We start from the raw sequence: 21,656 nt of genomic DNA on the forward strand, positions 1-21,656 counted from the left end.
CTTCTAATATCCCTGGGATATTAGAGCAAATTGTTGTTCACAACAAATCACTCCACTTGTCCCAAGTTGAATTACATCACCTTCATAATAGTCCCTCCTTTCCCAGCATCCCATTTACTGAGCAACTATATACTATTAATACAGGCCCCACTGACCCATTCCATTGTGAAGAAGTGAGAATCGGGCAACCAAGTGCAGAAACCAGGCTTTAGTGAGTGATCCTGTACTTCCCTTCTCTGGGCCTCAGACACTGAGCTGGGTACTACTTGGGTCCTTCAGGATCTCATGCTCTGTTAAACACTGCTCTGGGATCTGTGACTCGCTTCTGCGAGGTTCAGGGCTTGGTCAAGAGGAAGTCCTTCCTTACTTCATCCCGTTCTCCAAGCCCGCAGGCAGTACGCCACACACAGTGGCTTGTTGGTAAATGTTTACCAGCTGACTGACACATTAGCTCCACATGCTAGAAAATAACTGATTGCTCATCAAGGCCGGCGAAGCGCGAGCTTCCCCCCACTTCATTATTTCATTATTACAGTATTCATTATTCGTTATTATTATTTTGTATTCTGTTTGCCATGGCAGATGTGGTTAAGCCATACATGAAAGCCCAGAAAAAGATGCACAGATGCTTCAAATACCAAATAGGTCAGATAGAGCGAAGCTGCAGAATGAGCTGGAGAGGGAAGCTGGTGCAGCGAAGATGGGTACCAGCTGCCTGGCGCTGCCTGCTCACATCACCGTACCTGGGAGGCTAACTGCTCCCCTAACTCACAAAACCATGGAAGAGCTAAGGGGCACATGGAGATACCGCACATTTTCTCTCATTCATATTTCTTAGCATTTATACAGTTGTAAAGTCTTGTGTGCATATAAGACGGGAAAGTAGAAGTGAAACTCTCTAGGTGAACTAAGAGGACTAATGGGGAGAGGGGAAGTAAGGGAATACTGTGCACTTGTATGAAAGCGTCCTTACATAACCCAGGACCATGCATCATGAATAGGAAACAACCAGCCGAGACCGTGGCCAGGAAAGAGCTGACTGTGGACATTCTTTTTATTCTATTTTAATCTGCCATGTAACAGCCATGCACATTTAAAATTCATGTGCACTCTATTATAAAGTGGAAGGGCTTTTTAAATAATGTGCAACAGGCAGATCAAGGCACTTGGGGTCCCTAGTACTTCAAATATCTTTCACTGCTTTGTGTGTGTGTGTGGTGGGGGTCAATATTTAGAACCCTCGATTTCTGCTAATCATGTTTGTCCTGCCACTGCAGGACATTAGAGATTATCCCTCAAGGAGAATGGAAAGTGTTAATCATCCTCTGTTCAGCCCGATCCCTACGCTCACCCTTCCTAGGCTCAAAGAGTCATTATTAGACATTCTTCTGAAAAGGCAATGTGTATGGGGCTGCAGAGCTGGTTCAATGGTAAAGCACTTGCCTCTCTTGCAGAGGACCCAACTTGGTTCCCAGCACCCACACGGTGACTTACAACTATGCAGCATTCTAGTTGCAAGGGATCAAATGCCTTCCTCTGGGCTCTGTAAGCACAGGGTAAGCCAGAGGTGCACACACACAGATGCAGGTAAACACTCATACACATAAACTAAATAAATGAGATGAAATAAAATCTTCTTAAAAGGCATATTTTAAAAATTCTTGTAAAAAGGGAACATGTGTTTCTTCATCCTGAGAATCCTGAGAAGTCAGCCTGGGCAATCCACTGAAAGGCAAACATTTCTGAACTTAAATATTTACCCCCATCTCTTAAGGGATCCCACAGTATGGTGGAATGGAGTGGCTGAAGGGTCTCTCACAAAAGCCTAGTTTTTGCCTTTGGTCACCTGATTCCCATACTTGTGCCTATGTAGGAGGTACAGCACAAAGGACAGAGAGCAGGAAATGGCCACGATAACCAGGACCCAATCTAGAAAGGCCCTTGACAGATGGGGGCAGTGTGGTAGATCTCAAGGAGAGGGCAGCATGGCCTACATGTGGGTAAGTCCCTGCCTTTAGTAGACTTCTCTAGGTTCTTTCTGCAAAGCATACAAATTGTCCTGCAGTGTCACTGTGCCCAAGGGCACAAAAGTGACCCAGTTTCCTCCCACGTTTCACACTCAGAAGATTTTATTTTCTGCTTTGCTAATTCACAGTGAGTCTCTATTTCATTAAAGAAGATCTCGTTCCTTAGTTGTGCACCATGGTCTTTCTGGAGCTCTCAACTCTCTGGAGGCAGTGGGTAGTAAAGCTATCAAAAGCTTAGGATGTGATCATACCCTCCTTCCATCCATTGATTCATATTTTTGTGTTATTTTTAATCAGGCTGTGAACATCTACACACGTGTGGGAGGGTTTGCTCCCCGTTATCTGCTGCGAGTTCACTGAAAGCTATGTCTTAGCAGTCTCATGGCACACCCTGAGTGCTCACTACATGCTTGTCAATCAACATTCTTATCATTAGTGATTGACAGAAGGTGATAATGCTGCACCTCGTTGCTCTCGGGGCTGATGAAATAAAGATGTCTTACCGAGGAAGTGCTGCATAGCCTGGCTACTCTTTCTTACTTCTCTCAAGTCTGCTCACTAAAGGCTGTTTTGTGTGACAGGTCCCTTCTTCTGGGCTGCAGGGCCTCCCTCCCACTGGCCCACCTGACATCACACAGATCTATCCTGTTCCCTCCAACATCCGGCCAGTGCTGAGTAAATACCGAGTCGAGGTACGGTTCAGAAATGGGGAGGCTTGCCCCATAGGACTCATGGGGAGGGGTGGCTCCACCTACATCATTGAAGGACTATGGCAGGGTGGGCAGCTGGCCCAGGGAAGACCCCGCCAGCTAAACCAGGCAGTGCGGTACCTACTACCAGCTACATAGTTTGCAGCTGGAAGACCATATGGTTGCTCAGAAGTCACATTTGACTTTTCAATTGGTCATACACAAGGCTCCTCTCTGGCTCTGTTTACCCTCTCCTCAGGTCCTTTTCTGGGGTGTCCGAGAAATGAAGAAGGTACAGCTCCTCTCTGTGGATCGGCCACAGGTTCTCATTGAGTGTGGAGGACGAGGTGTGAAATCTTGCGTGATCCAAAGTTACAAGAACAACCCCAACTTCAGCGTGCAGGCAGAGGCCTTTGAAGTGGTAAGGGTCTCTCCTCCCTCAGCTCCCTTCCCTCAGCTGGGCCCCTTTCCTTCACCCACTTGGCCTAGAGAGAGGATGCATCAAGATTTCAAGTGTAGACTGTCTTCATGGGTAGAATAATTATGGAAAGCCAGGACTTCAGAATGAGAAAAAAAGTAGATATCTTGTTCACATGCCCGGGTCTAGATCTTATAATAAAGCAAAGAAAGCTAGGAAACTTATGCCTATACAGGGTTATTTGAATCACCAATCCACACCAGCCCCACCTGCAGCAAATTCTCAGCTAGACATCATGGTGGAGGCCTGTTGTCCTCCCTACTCAGGAAACAGAAGCAGGAAGATCCCAAATTCTAGGCCACACCAGGTCACAAAGAGGGTTCCAGACTAGCCTGGGCCACTTAGTGAGGCCTTGTCTTAAAAATAAAAACTAAAGATAGGGCTAGGAATGTAGCTAAGTGGCAGAGCGCTTAACTAGCATGTGAGACACTCTGGGTTCAATGCTCAGGACATACCCTCACACACCCCAAAGAAGAAGCTATATAACATCAGGTCTAGCCCTGTCTACCAAATGCAGAAGTGTTTAGAATGGGGATCAGACATACCAGCTTAACAAGCTCCCTAGTTACTTCTGAGAACTGCAGTCTACACAATGCTCTGTAGAAACTTACTTTGAAGACCAACTTAAATAATGTTCTTTGTGTTTATAACGTCAGTCACTCTCATGCATAAAGTTATGTCTCCTGACAGCTCTGCTCTTATTTATTTCAATATTTCAACACACACAGTTTTAGTGTGGTTGGAATTAACTATGGAAAGGAAGCTCTCTTTGACAACCCACTCAACTCCACAGATGCATGTCCTAAATGATCAGATATGACACTAAAGCCTGTGTAGTATCTGCAATCTTCCACAGAAGACTTCATGGATCCTTGTGGGGCACTGGAGGAGACAGATGTGCACAACACTGTCCTCTGAGAGCCACACCTCATGGCTTGACCTTGATCTGTTTCACATATGGGGACTGGTTAAGCTAATGCTTGATCGAGGTTCTCGTGGTCAGCAATGACAAACTAAGAGGATTGAAAATATTGCTGTGGAAATACAGGAGTGGGAGAGATTTTTCAATTTAAATCTTTTTGGAGTTTTACCTAGAGTGAATTAGTATTAATAAATAGTCCCCACAGGTTCAGTGCTTATTTTTCTGGGTTAAAGAGACAGTTCCCAGAGTGTGGGCAAGCTGCAGAGCTACCCTGAAGACAAGAATGTCAAGGCCAGGAGAAGGGAGGCAGACACCCAGCTGTGCCCGCCTGTGGTCTACAGGGTCAGAGCACAACCACCCCTGGTACAGCCATTTTCCTTCCACCTCCCCTGCAGGAGCTGCCTGAGAATGAGCTACTGCACCCACCGCTGAGCATCTGTGTGGTAGACTGGAGGGCTTTCGGGAGGAGCACCCTCGTGGGCACCTACACCATCAACTGCTTGAAGCAGTTTCTATGTAAATCGAGAGAGCCCCTTGCCTTGACTTCACAGACGGATGGAGCTGGGGCCAGGCCAGGTAGGAAGTACATCCTAGATTCAAGAGCAAAACCACCATAGAGTCATAGTGCCTGTGGGTGTGGACGGTGGCATCTGCCTCAAAGACTCCGAGTGGCTGGCTGGGCCTTTCTGATGAATTTAAACCTCTCTTCTCTCTACCATAGTTGCCAAATTATCATTTAAGACTCATATCAGAATCAAGTCCTCTGTTGAGACATCTTTGAATATTTCTTAAACTCTACTCCCTAGCCCCCATTCTCCACAATTGTTCTTGGCTTTATGCTAAGTGTTATTTTAATTTGTCCCATTTTTGGTTCTCAAGGGTTTATAGTTAATCTCACTTCTCATCTCAATGCTGCACTATCATGCTACACACGCATGCACACGCACATGCAGACACATATGCACACACACCCTTCATGGGGGTCAGAAAAAGAAAGACATCAGACACCCCGGAGCTGGAGTTACAGGTGATTATAAGCCATTCGATGTGGGTGTTGGGAATCTAGCTTAGGTCTTCTGCAAAAGCCGTATGCACTCTTAGCCATCTTCCCAGACCCTCCTGTAAATTTAAGCACATTTGATCTACACACATGATATAGTGCTGTAATGTTTTTGGTTCTTTTCATTCAGTGTTACATTCTAATATCATCCATATTGTCATGTGCTCATTAGTTTATCATGAGTATCCTTTGCATCTACTGTATCTCCCTTTTTCCCCAATTGGACTGGGCTCCTAGCTGGTTTATAATTCTCCACTTTCACCAAAGTCTCTGTTATAAAAGTGCCTGTGTATGTTTCCCAAGGGAGGATGCTGTGTGGGAATTTCTCCAGCCTAGTTACCCAGGAGTGACGTGCTGGTCGCAAGGAGTGTGTACATGAAATTGCTTTGAATAGAGTCAGAGGGTGCTCTGAAGGACAGCACTGTTTTACTCCACTCTGCATGTCTCCATTACTGAGTCTGAGCCCCTCTATCTCCTTTCGAGCATGCTCTCTAGCCCCCTCCTCTTTACCTCCTACTGTCCAATTTTGTCGGGTTGAGTATTGCTTCATTTGGCAGTTTGGGATCTTGCTATTCTATGGATGTCTACTTCAGCTTGGCTTTTTGTATTTAGCACAGAGTAGATACCTATGAGAATTTATTGGATTAGCTTTGCTGTTGAAAGGCACACCCAGGGGAGTGAGGCCTTAGTAGCCATGGAGACTCCAGACTGAGAAATGGTCATCACTGTTGAGTTGTACCACATGAAGTGCAGAGGACATTTGACAACTCTGGACAAATGTTATGACCCTTAGTGACACCAGTGACCCAGTTAGAATTCCACAGGAGTCCAATTGTAAAACTCTGCTTTCCACTAAGCACATGTGATCATGTGTCCAGTGTTCTGCCTCCACTTAGGGGTTCCTTGACCTCTGAAACCTCAAAATCTCTATAGGTTTATACATTGAGAGAGACAATAAATGTAGAGGGCCTGTGCCCTAAACCTTGACTTTCATGATCCCAATGTCCAGAGTTTCTCGAAGGGATAAATAATTAATCAAGTCACTCATTGATTGCCTATCATACATCAGATGTCATACATCATAGCCTAATTTTATCCCCCTACAAAAAATTGGTAGTTTTGCTGTCATCCTAGAAATAAGGGAAGTGAGGTTCAGAAGTGTCAAGAACTTGCCCTATTTGAATCTGGTTATAACGGCTGTGTTCCTTGTCTAACCAGATGAGTTTTCATTCAGCCATTTCAGATTCACCAGCAGCAGTCCAGTCTTCTGAACTCCTCAGCTCCTCCAAGGACCTCCCAACAGATCACGTCTATGTGGATATTGAGCCACCTCCCACAGAGGTACCTGACTCTGCTCAGGCCCAGACGGCCACCCTGGTGGACATGCCAGACTCCTCTCTGATGCTGGAACCTGAACACAAACCTGTAGCACAGGGACCACCAAAAGATGGACACATCAAGGTCAGTCAACCGGTCATCCTGGGTCTTATCTACCAGGCTCAGTAGAGTTTGCACTGGAAAATGTAGACAGTAATCCTGTGGCAACCAGCTGTATGACGTTGAATCAGCAACTTCACATTTCTGGGTATCAGATTCCTTGCTTACAAGGAAGATATTGATGCCCACCTCAAAGTACTGTTGGAGGATTGGAAAGTCACTGTGTATGAAATTAAAGTCTCAGTCAGATGTGACAGTAATATTTAATGGGACAGAAACTCTTCCAAATTCATTAGCTTGGAAAGGCAAGGGTTTCTTCATCCAGGACTACTGCTCAAATATTTAGAGCCTCCTTTGTACAAGGTCAGACATGACCAAGAAGATGTGTCCTTTGAATTCTAAAGAGGAGAAAGACACTTCAGGTGTCTGCTGCCATAGCACTCTTGACACCTGATGACCTCAAAACTGAGCAAGGTTGATCCTGGTTAGAATGTGGGAGTTTCTGAGGATGGAGAGGACCAAAGGCCACGGAACAAAAATGGTGTCAGTCTTTTGAAGTCACACATTTAGTTGCAAAGCACAAGATCATTTTAAACTTTTCCTTGTGGATTACAATGGTATAGACTTGTAATCCCAGAACCCATAAGGCTGAGGCAAGAGGACCACAAGTTCAAAGCCATCCTGGGCTACATAGGGAGAGCTCATCTCAGAAACAAATCCTAAGAAGTTTCTTGCCCAGAAGATAGTAAAAATTGGAATGCAAAAGCAATTGGCCCAGCTTTGCACCAGACACTTATGAATATTCTCACTCTCAGATTTTGTTAGCTTTATAAACCTGTTAATCCAGGTTGGATATGACTTGTTGACATCGTGTCTTTGTATGACCTGTCCTTGATAGAATATTTGGCACACAGTAGGTCCACTAGAGATTCTGGGCAGAGAAGAGATGATGGGTGCATGGTGAGTCTTCTATAGACAACTGCCAATATGATAACCATCTTCTCCAAATGTCTCCTTTCTGGAATATGTATTATAGTTATCACATATAATCAAACCTCTTCTACTGCCCACAGCTTATGTTTTAGATGGACTTCTTAAATTAGAAATGAAGCCAACTAGGGAGTTCCTACTTCATGCCACTTGAACTTCCCACAGTGAGGTAGGCTAGTATTGTCAACCTTAGTTGAGAAAACTTAGAACTACATATTTTACATGAATTGCTTAGGGATTATTAACCCAAGACAGCTATAGCCAATGCTCCTTCTGTTATATGTGTCTCAGGGTCTGGTACTCATTTGCTGCATGTCTCTCTTCTCCATTGAACTTAGCGGTTTCTGCTTTTGTGGTAAAGCCTCACTATATCCCTAAAGCCAAACACAGTATACCACATCTTTATAGCTATTGACTGAATTAATTAATGAATGGTTGAAAACATAATTAAATGTTCATTTATTGAAGCAACATAGAAAACTGTTATCACAAAACCAACCTCTGCCCACCTCTCACTGGGCACCTACATAGATTGTTCTACAGTTAACCGGATGGCTTCTGCATGTACATGAGGCCAATTAGTAACCTATCTCTCATTCCTTAGCGAGATCCCAGGATGCCTTCCCGGAGATCCACCAAAAGAAGAAGAAGGACTATAGCAGATGAATCTGCTGAAAATGTCATTGACTGGTGGTCTAAGTATTACGCCTCTGTAAAGAAAGCACAGAAGGTAGAGTCTCCCCTGCCTGTGACAGTCAAGGGACTCAGGGAGAACGTGGCATCTTCTCCCTTTCTCAAGGCCACCTGCCTCCACTTAAATTCCAGCATAAAGAGCCAGCGGGCCTAACGTGATCCCATTTGGTAGTCCATGGTTCTCTGGTCTACTTTCCAGAGACTGAACTCTTAGAGAAACCTAGTTCTTCCTCTCTTAACAGTTTAATGATTGCTCCTGAGTTAAGGGCAGAACTTCAGGCTCAACTCCTCTCTCCATGCTGGGCTTTGCTCTGGCTTGGGCTTGCAGAGGTCTTGTGCATGCCATCACAGTTAATTTGAGTCCATATGTAGAGCTTCCTTGTTGTGTCCAGATGACATATTTTCCTTGTGGTAGTCATCTACCACCTCTGATTTTTGTATTCATCCCTCCCTCTCTTCCACAAAGATCCCTTAGCATTTGATGAAGGAATGCTGTATAACCATTCCCTTGAAAGCTGAGTATAACTAACTGTTCCCTTGACAGATGAGCATCCAAGAACACTTGGGCATCACCCATTGACCTTGATGGGGGAAAAGACACAGCTGGGTGGGAAGAAAAGAAGGAGTAGGTGTGGACAGAGTTGGGTGAGGGGTAAATCAAGACTCAATGTATGAAGTTATCAAAGAACTGATTTTTTAAAATATTAACATTTTAAAAACATGTTTCTGTTAAAATGCAGTAGGGAAGAGTCTAGAAGACCAAGGATCCTGATTACAAGTTCCCCACCCTCTAGCTGGAGGTGATGTAGAACACAAGCTCTGTTGGAAAGCCTGAAAGGCTATTCAGTATAATTAGTACATTCAGGATTTGACCCCTGTGAGTCTTAGGAAAGTCAGCAAGGAGAAGTAGAGTTCAACTTTGGGCAGCAGGAGCAGGAGATACCACAGAGAATTCTACATTTGTAGGGGAAATGATCCACATTAAAAAAGATCTTGGCATAGCAAATAGTAATAATTGGGGGGTTGTCAGAGCAACCATAGGGCCTCATACACATGGGTTAATACAAGGATGAAGTCATAGCACTGGAGAGCCATGGGGAATGGACCTGCAAATTTGGGTAGCAGTTCAATGACCAATTGAACTATGATTTATCAACCCCAAGTTAAAAAGAAAGCAAGAATTAGACACATGCTATCATGGCTGAGACTGTGAGGACTCTGTAGATTAGAAAGATTAGATTTTCATCCAGGAATTCTCAAAAACACTGGCATACACTGAACTGACAAACCAAACACTACCCCTCTTCCACCCCACTTTCTTTTGCGGGATGGATACTTATACTTCCTATGAATAGTTAACCCTTTGCTGTCTTTCTACTACCCTTCACAACCCCTAAGACCCACCCAAGGGCCCAACATGTCAGCAGGTAAAGCTCATAGGCAGGCTGAGGGGTGTTGCAGGGAAATGTAAAATATTTGTCTTCCCTATGGCTGTGAAGAACTGTCCACAGAGAACAATCGATAATCTTTACATTGGTGACACTTTTGTTGGCTGTACAGATGCTATTCTCTGGGTTAGGGCATGCACACTGCAGCTGTGAGCCATTCTTCACAGTGAGACTTCATTCTGGAGACTCCTTGGAGGGTATTTTATTAGTCTCAAAATGGCGTTCCTGAGGTTGCAGGGAGTTGGGATAACCATATTAGAGTAGTTAGCATTCTGACTTAGTAAAGTAGACATAGCAATGTCAATGATCTTATTCCTCTCTTTTTAAGGAAAAGGAGAACAACCACAAGGAGAAAAGGGACCCAAGTAAGCGGCTATTTTGAGGGGAGGGGTTGGATATAGAATGGGGCCATCAGAGTAAGAGGCTATGGGAGGTATATTTCTATATTTGTATCTGTTGCTTACATAAGAAGATGGTAACGTGTTCCAAAAGTCTTGCAGAAGGTTGGCGGATAGAACCTACCTGACATTCCTTGAGTTCAGTCCCGTAGTACCAGAAAAGAGAGTCTTATAGGTATTAAAGTCGAACTAGTCTGTAATTCAAATTAATTTCTGGAATTGGCTGGCTCGAGTCCTCTGCCGAGCTTTTGTGTGGAAACAGCAGGATAAAAATTCAAATCAATCTGGAAGCCCAAACCAACAAGATAAATGTTAACAGTGCTGAGTGGAAAGATCTGGATCCAGGACCTAAAACTCACTTTGCAAGGACTGGTTAGATCTGGTTTGGCAGAAGCTCAACCAAATAAGCTTAGGAAGTGACTGAAAGCTCAATTCAAGTCATAACCTAACTATAGCAGTCAAACCAAGCAGCCAAGAATAGCATGGACACACACACACACACACACACACACACACACACACCCCATACCAACACACACATAGAAGTAATAGATGAAACCACACACACATATGCACAGAGGTAATGCCATACACCCATGTGCACACGCACCATACATACACACACATATCACACCACATATCATGATATCATGGGGTGGGGGGCGTGAGGAAGGGGAGGCAATGTGACTGCACCACACACACACACACACACACACACACTCATGTGCGCGTGCACACAGGCAATGCAGCTGCATATACCACATACCACAGACATGTGTGCACATACACACCACACACACATATATACACACCACACCGCACACACATACACATACACCATATATCACACATACACACACACACCCCACACACATCACACACATACACACATCACATACATACACACACAAACCCCACACCCACACACATACACACACACACCACACACACACACACACACACACACCCACACACACACACATACACATATACACACATACACACACACACACACCACACACACACACACACACACCCCACACACACACCCACACACCCACACACACACACACACACACACACACACACACACCACACACACACACACACACACACACACACCATACCACACACACATACACACACACCACACACACACACACACACACATACACACCACACCATACACATACACACACCACACACACACACACACACACACCACACACATACACACACATACACACACATACACACACACACCATATACCATACACACATACACACACACCACACATCACACGTCACACACACATATGCACACATGGATACATACACACACACATGAGAACCTGGCCCCTAATTGACATGTTTCATTTCACTTTCCTCCTATGATCAGCCAGTCCCATAGCATCTTCATCATTCCCATGATGAGACAGAGATACAATAAAGTCGAGTTACCCATTCAAGGCCACACAGCTAGAAATAGTGGAACTTGAAGTCTGTCTCCAGTCATTTTTCTTCCCAGGATGCTACTAAAAAAAATTTACTCAATAATGTTATTAGCAGGACCTTGTGGAGACCCTTAACAAATTTGAGCCTCATGTTGGAACTAGAGGACTCTGAAGAGCCTGAGGACATTAACAAAAAGCCTCAGAAGCATCCACACTCAGGTCTTTTCTCTGCTAGCTCGCTTGAAGAACAAATAACGTACCTTCTCGGTGCCAGGTTTAATGTATTCATGCACAGAGCTGGCCCAGCAAACACTGCATTGCCTGGCCCCAGGGCAGCCACCTTTACATGTACACATGATACAAACTCCAGGGCTGTATGTAGTAACCCTGCAGTTAACAACTCTGTAACAGTGTCTGCCGAATATCCACAGAGGCAAAGCCTGGTGAGGTAGTGTTGGATGTGGATGACGGTCCCAAAAAGAAGAAAGACAAAATGTTCAAGAAGAAACTGAAAGATGACGGAAATGAGGCCATCCCAAACCTGGCTGTACTGAAGGTCTGTGGGCCCTGGGCCTCCAGGGGTGGGGTGTAGCACTCAACAGCAGGCTTCTCTTAGTGCTGTGGTCAATGTCGTGAGTCTGTTCTCTGAACTAACCCATGCTGTCTTCCTAATAGTCACTCATGTGGGAGAATAGAGTCGAACGTGTACATAAGCCAAGACAATGAAGCTTGTCCATTTTCCTTCTCCACATCACCATATATTCAGCAAGGGTATAACACCCATTGGTTAGCTTCAACCTGGGAGGTAATTTACAGTGTTCAACTCCTCTGGGAGCTTGACATCATCACGTGGCATGTACATACTCAAAATAGCAGGAGCTCCAGCTAAAGTCCGCTCCGTCAGACCAATCCACATTAGTGAAGAGGGTATTAGCTAGAGGCATATGTAATGGTTGTGAAGATTCGAATTACACCAATGACATATGCAGATAATCAAGTTGGATACTTTTGACAGGAAATTTGAATACATATTTTAATTATATTTCTAAACCTCAAATTTAATTCTACTTTGCATTTCTAAAGTCTATATATCTTTTCCCACTTGGAAAATTCATATCTGCATGCATTATAATGAAAGTAAACACTTTGCAATTTTCAGTATGTTATGAATTAATGAATATTAGTGATTTCAACTTCCTCAAAGTACTAGAGTCTATAGTTAATGGCTAATAACACCAATGAAGCATAAAAACAGTTGTTGTGTTTATGCTTATGTATTTGAAAATGTTTTGTGTGCTGGAAAGCCAGCTTTGTGGTTAAGAGCATTTGCTGCTCTTGTAGATGATCTGCGTTTGCTTTCCAAAACCTACTTGGAAGCTCACAACTATCTGTCACTTCAACTCTAGGGGTTCTGACACCTTCTTCTGGCTTCCACATGAATTATGTATACACATAGTGCACATACATACAGTGCACAGAACATTCATACACATCAAAATAAATAATTCTTTTTGTGTTCAGATGGCTATTCTTCTTGGAATTCAATGTTTATGCAGAGGACTTTATGAAATTCATAATAGTTAGCTTTAGGAGTGCTGAGCCCAATATTTCCCCTATACTGTTAAGGATAATCAATGGTAGCCTCTTACCTTTTCCCTGAGGCGTATTTCAATGCCAGTTTTTGGGCATCCTGGGTCTTTCTCATTAAACCAACACTAACCCTTTGTACGGTTCTTTGTGCATAGCTCTGATCTGATACCTAAGAGAGCAACTTGGGGCAAGGGTTTCTTTTGGCCCATGGTTTCAGAGGATTCAGACCATGATCGCTCAGCCCATGTGTTTGGATAGAACCCCATGGTGTCAGGAGCGTGTGGTAGAGGGGAGCTATTCACTTCATGCTAACAGAAAACAGAAATGGATGGTTCCGGTGAACCTCAGAAGAGAAGGTTGCTGATAGGAATATAGACGATAAAGGCTGTCCTTGTGAGCTTTCTAATGGGAACAGGGATTCTACTGGGAATTGAACCCAATGCCATTCCTATTATATTCTGGTGAAGAATTTGACTATATTTGTGTCTGTTTTCAAACTGAGTGAGAATGAGTTTAAAGGTGATGGAGTAATTAACCTTCCTTCATCTTAGTATAATCTTACTTTTCTCTAAAGATTTATGATGGTGATCTTGAGAGTGAATTCAACAATTTTGAAGACTGGGTGAAGACCTTTGAACTCTTCAGAGGCAAATCGACAGAAGATGATCACAGTCTGGACGGAGACCGTGTCATAGGAAAGTTCAAGGCATGTTCCCATGTGGATTCTGCTCTTTGTGTCCATAAACGTCAGCCATGGCTCAATTCTAATAATGGGGTTGTGATGTGGGATGTGTGTGTGGCGGAGATGACCCTCAATGCCTACCCTGAAACTTCTCTGAAACCCTGCAAGGCCCGGCCTGTCTTTGAAGATATTTTTGATCTGTGGTCAATGGGTTAAACTCACTCTATGTAATATATATGAAGACATAGTCACTACCCATAAGGACTACTATCTTTTTCATTGCGGTCTCAACCATAACACATTAAATATGTGATCCATGCAGATTTGCCAGTTGAAAAACTAAGATAAATCAAACAACCCATACCCTTTTCTTGCAGACTTGGGGTTTCAGTGTCACAAAGCAGTCACTAATATATAGTGTTCACTTCTGCATGCTGGGCTTTTAAGGTGCTAGACAGCATGCTGAAATATACCAAGTAACCCAGTTCACCAACCTGGATTTAAATCTTGTTTGTTATAGTAGTTAGTTGCATGACCTTGAGCAATATACTTCGTCTCCCAAAGCTTCATTACTGTGTCTGGAAAGAGGAATACTGTACTCAGGACAGACAGAGAAAATAGAGAGACCTGGGCACAGCATTCCATGTATAAAAAACACTCAAATCCCATTGTCATACTCCTCGTGTGATGCCCTGTAGTGAGGGCATTAACATACTGACCCGATCCACTAGTGTGCCATGAATAAGTGCTGAGGTTAGCAGCTTGTATACGTTGCCCAAAGACAGCCCTGACAAAGGACAACACTAGTCCATGCCCTTCAGTCACTTGGGCTGTGTTCATTTTTCTACCACTGGGCCCACCCACTATGGTTTCTTATAGGTCATATGACTATTCTGTTTTCTGGCTTGTGTTCTATGGTACCAGGGCTCCTTCTGCATCTACAAAAGCCCAGAGGATTCTACCTCAGAGGACAGTGGCCAGCTGAGAATCCAGCAAGGAATTCCACCCAATCATCCCATTCAAGTACTGATCCGTGTGTACATTGTTGCGGTGAGCCATCCTCCTTTGATCTACTCGGTGAATTAGCCTAGCCACGGTGCTGAAACAAAATACCATAAGTGGGTTTAAATAACTGAAATGTTTTTTTATCGAAGTTCTGGGGGCTGTAAGTCATGATTGAGGTTCTAGTAATCATGGCAAAAAAAGGTTAGTGTCTAGTGGAGTCTATTCTGCTGGCTTGTATGTCTGTCCTCACATGGCCATTCCTCTGGGGATGTGAATGTGAGGGAGAAAGAGCAGCTTCTGAAACTTACAGCTCCACTCTTGTGACATTATTAGTTTTAGTCACCTGCCTATAGCCAGCCATAGGTCCAATACACTTGAGTTTCAACATAGGCATTTAGGAGGCGTCCAGATCAGTCTGTTAAGCTTTACCTGTGTTAGGTTACCTGCTAGTGGGAAAGGAAACCAAAGGCAGAAGTAGAATACTCACAGGGAAGACAGTGGGAGGAGCTGAGAAAGGCACCCAGGACCCAACAGGGCAGCTACTGTGGTGAATTCTCCCTGTGGCTTTACTGCTGCACTACTGCAGTCAGAAGTTTCATTTTGAGTGCACTAAAAAAACCAACTCAAAACATTATGTTCTCCAGGTTTTTTGATGATGAGTCAAGAAAAACATTAATTACAACTTTTTGACTCATTGGGATGGTGGAATACCAAACATAACATTCAATTGTACAAATCCTCATGGGTCATGGATTTGTTTTTAACTCATTGCTTAGATTTGGTTTCTGTGACTGTCTTTGTAGTATTCTTATTCAATGCTACCTCGGTTCATGTTGCTTATATCCCTTGTAAGGAGCATTAACAAAGTATAAAAGGAAAGCTAATTGTCAGGTGTGACGGCACAGGCCTTTCGTTCCAGCATCCAGGAAGCTTCCAGGCCAGCCAAGCACACAGTGAGACCCTGTCTCAAGAATTAAAAGATTAATGAGAAGAGAAAACAAATTATCCTTTTATCATGTACTTTTTGGGTGTCCTTTCCCTCCTGAGTACCATCACACTGTGATGTAGCAGGGGTGTTGTGATGGAGTCTTTGTCCTCAAAAAAGCAAGCCAGCCGGGAGGGTGGTGATGCTTATGAGAAAACGCAGGCAATGCTGGGTAGTCTATAATAAACGCCTACCTACAGGATGCTCACAATAGCCTTTTCAAAATGTTATTCAGGAAGATGCTGGTGTCCTGGGAGACAATTAATATACATTCCTCAGGAAACAGAGTACATGTTCATATAAATCTGAGAAATATTGTGTCCAATAATTGATTTCTTCTCTAACTCTGGAGGTTCTCAAAGCTCATATGCGCAGTAGAGGCTCAGAGAATTCTGGAAGCAAACAAATGTGTTGTTGAACTGTTAAATCCTCAGTACCATCTCTGCTCCCCAACCCCCGTGGTTTTCTCTCACTAAATTACAGAGCCATGAATCACAACCCTTACAGTTCTGTCGTCTGGAGCTCTCTACACAAAGGCCAGGGCAACTGTGGACAAGGTTCCTGCCTGGACAGGAGTGGGCAGCATGGAAGAGGGCTGCCCTGGGCTGCAGCTTAAGGGCATAGCGCCCTTGAATGAACAGAATAGGAGGGTGACAGTCCCATGTTTCAGTAGCAAGGAAGTCACTGCAGGATGGAGAGCCAGTATTTGGTGTATACCTCTTTAGTAGTGGTGATTATGTGTGCTTTTCTATCATTTATTAATACACAATGTGTTATATAATGCACTGGTTTTAAAATAATTTAATAAGCACCAAAAGATTGTAAAAAATGTTATAGAAAGAAGTCAAAGTTCATTGCTGTGTTCCTCTTCCTTAACAAGGTAGCGTAGACACTTTGCCAGATCAGCTCATTGCTTTATTTCGTTTAGTGGCCGTATGATGCTTTCTTGAGTGGATATAACATCACTTGTTCGCACAAAAGAAATATTAAGACCCCATTCATGACAATATCCTTGCATAAAGTAATGAATAGAACAGCACTCTCATTTTCATGGAGATCACATGACAGATCCAAGTGGTATAAGAACTAGGAAATATAAAAGTATAAAAAATAAATAATGGAACAGCAAAGTGTGCAAGTTGTATTAGAGTTCATTGAGGTATAGAGAATTAAATGTGGGTGACTTGACAAGGAAAAACAAAGGAGTCACAGATTTGTATTGCGCTTCGGCATGTAGCCTGTTTACAAGTTTTGGCTAGTAAGCAATCCCTAGAGAACATTCTTGTTCTTATCTACGTAGCTGGATCTACTCATCCTGTTTGGTCCGAGGGAGATGGTACTGAGTACTGGGCTGTTTCTCAGCTTTCTTCACTACCAAGTTTCTCCATCTGTTTGATGCCACATCTTACTGGCTTCCTACCATGGCCTTTCCACACACCAAGTTCACTTTTGACAGCTTAAGGTCCAGCCAGTCTGGAGTCAGGCTTTATGATCAGAAATGCATCATCACTCAGGGAGCTAGGGTTAAAGGCAAGATTCATGGGGACATGGCTTCAGAAACCACTGGTGCTGGACAGGGTCTAGGTCCACCCCATGTTTCTTAGTTAGGGTTTTACTGCTGTGAACAGACACCATGACCAAGGCAAGTCTTATAAAGACAACATTTATAATTGGGCCTGGCTTACAGGTTCAGAGATACAGTCCATTATCATCAAGGCAAAAGCATCCAGGCAGGCATGGTGCAGGAGGAGCTGAGAGTTCAACATCTTCATCTGAAGGCTGCTAGTAGAATATTTGCTTCCAGGATGCTAGGACAAAGTCCACACCCACAGTGACACACCTACTCCAACAAGGCCACACCTACTCCAACAGGACCACACCCTCTAATAGTGCCACCTCCTGGGCCGAGCATATACAAACCATCACATCATGGTTTTACAGATAGATTCAGAAACAACATGACTTGGCCAAGATGACAAAACTAAACATTAGAACATGGGCTCATATCTTCTGCCTCCTTCTCCAGCATGTTCCTCGCTGCCATGTTCCAAGGACTGGTTTCCTCTGGGTAGATGACAGAATAGAAAGGCAGACATTAATAACTGCTCTTCTTAAGGCAAAACTGGCATTCTAAAGCAGTGGTTCCTGACTTTAGTGGCACTCTAAAATCTAAGGAGCTTTTCAACATCCCAAAGCTCAGGAGTTAGAACACCGGAGCACAGGACATCTCCAGACAGAACCCAAGTGTCCCCATGTGCACCATGATGGAGCCCACTGGGTCAGAACAATTTTCTTTTTCTTCTTCCCCAGGCATTTAATCTTAGCCCAGCTGATCCAGATGGCAAATCAGACCCCTACATTGTGCTCAAGCTTGGCCAAACAGAAATCAAAGACCGGGACAAATACATCCCCAAACAACTGAATCCAGTGTTTGGAAGGTCAGTGCCATCCCACTTGGGTTGTATTGTTCTTTCTGCATTGGTTGCTGCTGCCTTCCTGGAGGTGGATGGAAATTGTGTGTGTGTGTGTGTGTGTGTGTGTGTGTGTGTGTGTGTAGGGAGAGGTGTGGATATCTTAGATAAAACAATAGCTGAAGATTAAACACTAACTTGTATCCTTGATAACAAATGTTTATTCATGCAAAAATGTAGATGGTTTCCTATCTAGGACCTGACATTGTGATCTTCAGGCATGTGGTTTTATAACACATAAGTTTTAAACTTAAAAGTACCTTAGAGGGTCATGGATCCCACTAATACTATATGAGAGCTTTCCTCTTATAATCAAGACATCTAAGATACAAAGAAGTTAAGAAATGTATTCAAATTCATACAGCTCAAAAATAGTGGGCACTGGGCCAGATGTTTGATTTTTGGTCTCCTACTGGAGAAAGTTTTAGCACAATATCACTTTTTTCACCTAATTGCAGTAATTCTAAATGTTGAACTGAGAGCCTCCAGTGGTATTTTGTTTTCCTGCATGATGTTAAAATACAGAGAGAGAGTGTGTGTGTGTGTGTGTGTGTGTGTGTGTGTGTACTGTAGAACCAGACTCAGGAATTTTCTGGTAGATAACAACATCTTTAAAAAGATTTATTTATTTTATTCATGTGTGTGTATGTTTTCCCTGCATGTATATGTGTACAGTGCCCATGGCATTGGCTCCTTGGAACTGGAGTTATGTGTGGTCATGAACTACTACCTGGGTGCTGGGAACCAAACTCATGTGCTCTTAGCCACTGAGCCATCACTCTAGCCATACCTGTTGGCCTTCTAACAGCATACCAGACATGGCTCCTGCTTGAGTTTGTGCTCTGACTATACTGGAACTGGGTGTTATCATGTACAGACTCTGTACTGTCATGTAGCTGACTTTGCCTCCCTGACTGCAGTGTTCCTCATCTGTAAAGCAGTAGTGACACCTGTCTCTAGGCTCCTTTGAAAGAACGTGTGAAACTCCAATAACACAGTGTCCAACAGACATGTTCTACCTTTCCCTCCTCCTTGGTGACTTTAACAACATCTTTTTTTTATTAATTTTTTATTGGATATATTTCTTTATTTACGTTTCAAATGTAATTCTCTTTCCTGGTTTCCCGTCCATAAACCCCCATCCTCTCCCCCTCACCCATCCACCCACATCCACCTCCCTTACCCCCTCCCCTGACAATCCCCTACACTGGGGGTCCAACTTTGGCAGGACCAAGGGCTTCCCCTTCAACTGGTGCCCCAACAAGGCTATTCTCTGCTACATATGCAGTTGGAGCAATGGGTCAGACCATGTATAGCCTTTGGGTAGTGGTTTGGTCCTTGGAAGCTCTGGTTGGTTGGCATTATTGTTCTTATGGAATTGCAAGCCCCTTCAGCTCTTTCAATACTTCCTCTAATTCCCACAAAGAGGGTCCTGTTCTCAGTTCAGTGGTTTGCTGCTAGCATTCACCTCTGTATTTGACATGCTCTGGTTGTGTCTCTCAGGAGAGATCTATATTGGGTCTATTTCAGCATGCACTTTTTAGCTTCATCAATCTTATCTAGTTTTGGTGAATATATATATATGGACCACATGTGTGGCAGGCTCTGAATGGCTGTTCCTTCAGTCTCTGCTCTAAACTTTGCCTCCATATCCCCTCCTATGGATATTTTTGTTCCCCCTTTTAAGAAGGAGTGGGAGCATCTGCATCTTGGTCATCCTTCTTCTTGAGCTTCCTGTGGTCTGTGGATTGCATCTTGGGTAATTTGAACTTTAGGGCTAATATCGACCTATCAATGAGTGCACACCAAGTGTGTTTTTCTGTGATTAGGTTACCTCACTCAGGATGATATTTTCTAGTTCGTTCCATTTGCCTATGAATTTCATGAAGTCGTTGTTTTTGATAGCTGAGTAGTATTCCATTGTGTAGATATACCACATTCTTTGAATCCATTCCTCTGTTGAAGGGCATTTGGGTTCTTTCCAGCTTCTGGCTATTATACATAAGGCTGACATGAACATAGTGGAGCATGTGTCTTTGTTGTATGTTGGAGCATCTTTTGGGTATATGCCCAGGAGAGATATAGCTGGGTCCTCAGGTAGTGGAATGTCCAATTTTCTGAGGAACCTCCAGACTGATTTCCAGAATGGTTGTACCAGTTTGCAATCCCACCAACAATGGAGAAGTGTTCCTCTTTCTCCACATTCTCACTAGCATCTGCTGTCACCTGAGTTTTTTATCTTAGCCATTCTGACTGGTGTGAGGTGGAATCTCAGGGTTGTTTTGATTTGCATTTCCCTGATGTCTAAGGATGTTGAACATTTCTTTAGGTGCTTCTTGGCCATTCAATATTCCTCAGCTGAGAATGTTTTGTTTAGCTCTGTACCTCATTTTTAATAGAGTTATTTTGTTCTCTGGAGTCTAACTTCTTGAGATCTTTGTATATTTTGGATATTAATCCTCTATCAGATGTAGGATTGGTAAAGATCTTTTCCCAATCTGTTAGTTGCCATTTTGTCCTAATCACAATGTCCTTTGCCTTACAAAAGCTTTGCAGTTTTATGAGATCCCATTTGTCAATTCTTGATCTTACAGCATAAGCCATTGGTGTTTTGTTCAGGAAATTTTCCCCATCCCGAAACCAGAACCACTGGTACCAGCATCTGACTGTTCCTATATTCCTGTGTCCAGAGGCACTATGCAGTTTCCCCTTGACCAGGGATGTGGGCAGAGGTGAGCAGAAGTGGCAGTCTTTCCAGGGTGGTCTGCACTTCTGGGTGTTCAGCTTTCTTCCCCACAGGATTTGGGTGCAGGGACTAGCAACATCTTAAGTACATGAGCATGGGAGGAGATCGTCTCCAGACTCAAGTAAATTCATGTATCCATTTGTATTGGCTTTGGACACCATGGCATTTGATGAGCATCCGTTTCATAAATTTTTATTGCTGCTGAGGAAATGAGGTCATAAACCAGTCTGGGTTAATGGGAACAGCTAAAGTGACAGTTCTATGGACGTGTACCCCTGTTTTTCTGATCCGGAGGTGACATTTACTGCTGTCTGCCACTTATGGAGCTGCTGCTTCCATTTTGTCATTACGGCTCCCCAGCTGTGAATTAGACTTTCTTTCTCAGCCTGGAAAGCAGGAGTCTAGTGGGCTGGAATCTGCTTCTTCCCTGATCTCCCTAGGTGTAGATGGTTGGTGGGGTGTATATTCTATTGTTTCTCCAGGTCACAAGTTCCTAGCTCAAAATTACTGTGTTCCAGCAGGCTGAGTGCTTAACCTGGGGCTTAGGGATCCCTCCCGAGGATCACTGCAAGAATGTTCAT

General features: G+C 43.6%; 1 protein-coding gene across 1 annotated transcript in view; it reads left to right on the plus strand.

The window, feature by feature from the left end:
- The window catches only part of Fer1l6 (fer-1 like family member 6), a 147,179-nt gene that overhangs the window by 100,688 nt on the left and 24,835 nt on the right, over positions 1-21,656 (plus strand). Inside the window, exons 24-33 of the mRNA XM_032915788.1 lie at positions 2,609-2,719; positions 2,976-3,137; positions 4,512-4,692; positions 6,411-6,637; positions 8,208-8,333; positions 10,073-10,109; positions 12,028-12,152; positions 13,761-13,892; positions 14,793-14,918; positions 18,169-18,296. Of these exons, the coding sequence (XP_032771679.1) occupies positions 2,609-2,719; positions 2,976-3,137; positions 4,512-4,692; positions 6,411-6,637; positions 8,208-8,333; positions 10,073-10,109; positions 12,028-12,152; positions 13,761-13,892; positions 14,793-14,918; positions 18,169-18,296 (1,355 nt within the window). The remainder of the gene's footprint in view (positions 1-2,608; positions 2,720-2,975; positions 3,138-4,511; positions 4,693-6,410; positions 6,638-8,207; positions 8,334-10,072; positions 10,110-12,027; positions 12,153-13,760; positions 13,893-14,792; positions 14,919-18,168; positions 18,297-21,656) is intronic.

The sequence above is a fragment of the Rattus rattus genome, chromosome 1, assembly GCF_011064425.1.
Source record: "Rattus rattus isolate New Zealand chromosome 1, Rrattus_CSIRO_v1, whole genome shotgun sequence".
NCBI lineage: Eukaryota > Metazoa > Chordata > Mammalia > Rodentia > Muridae > Rattus > Rattus rattus.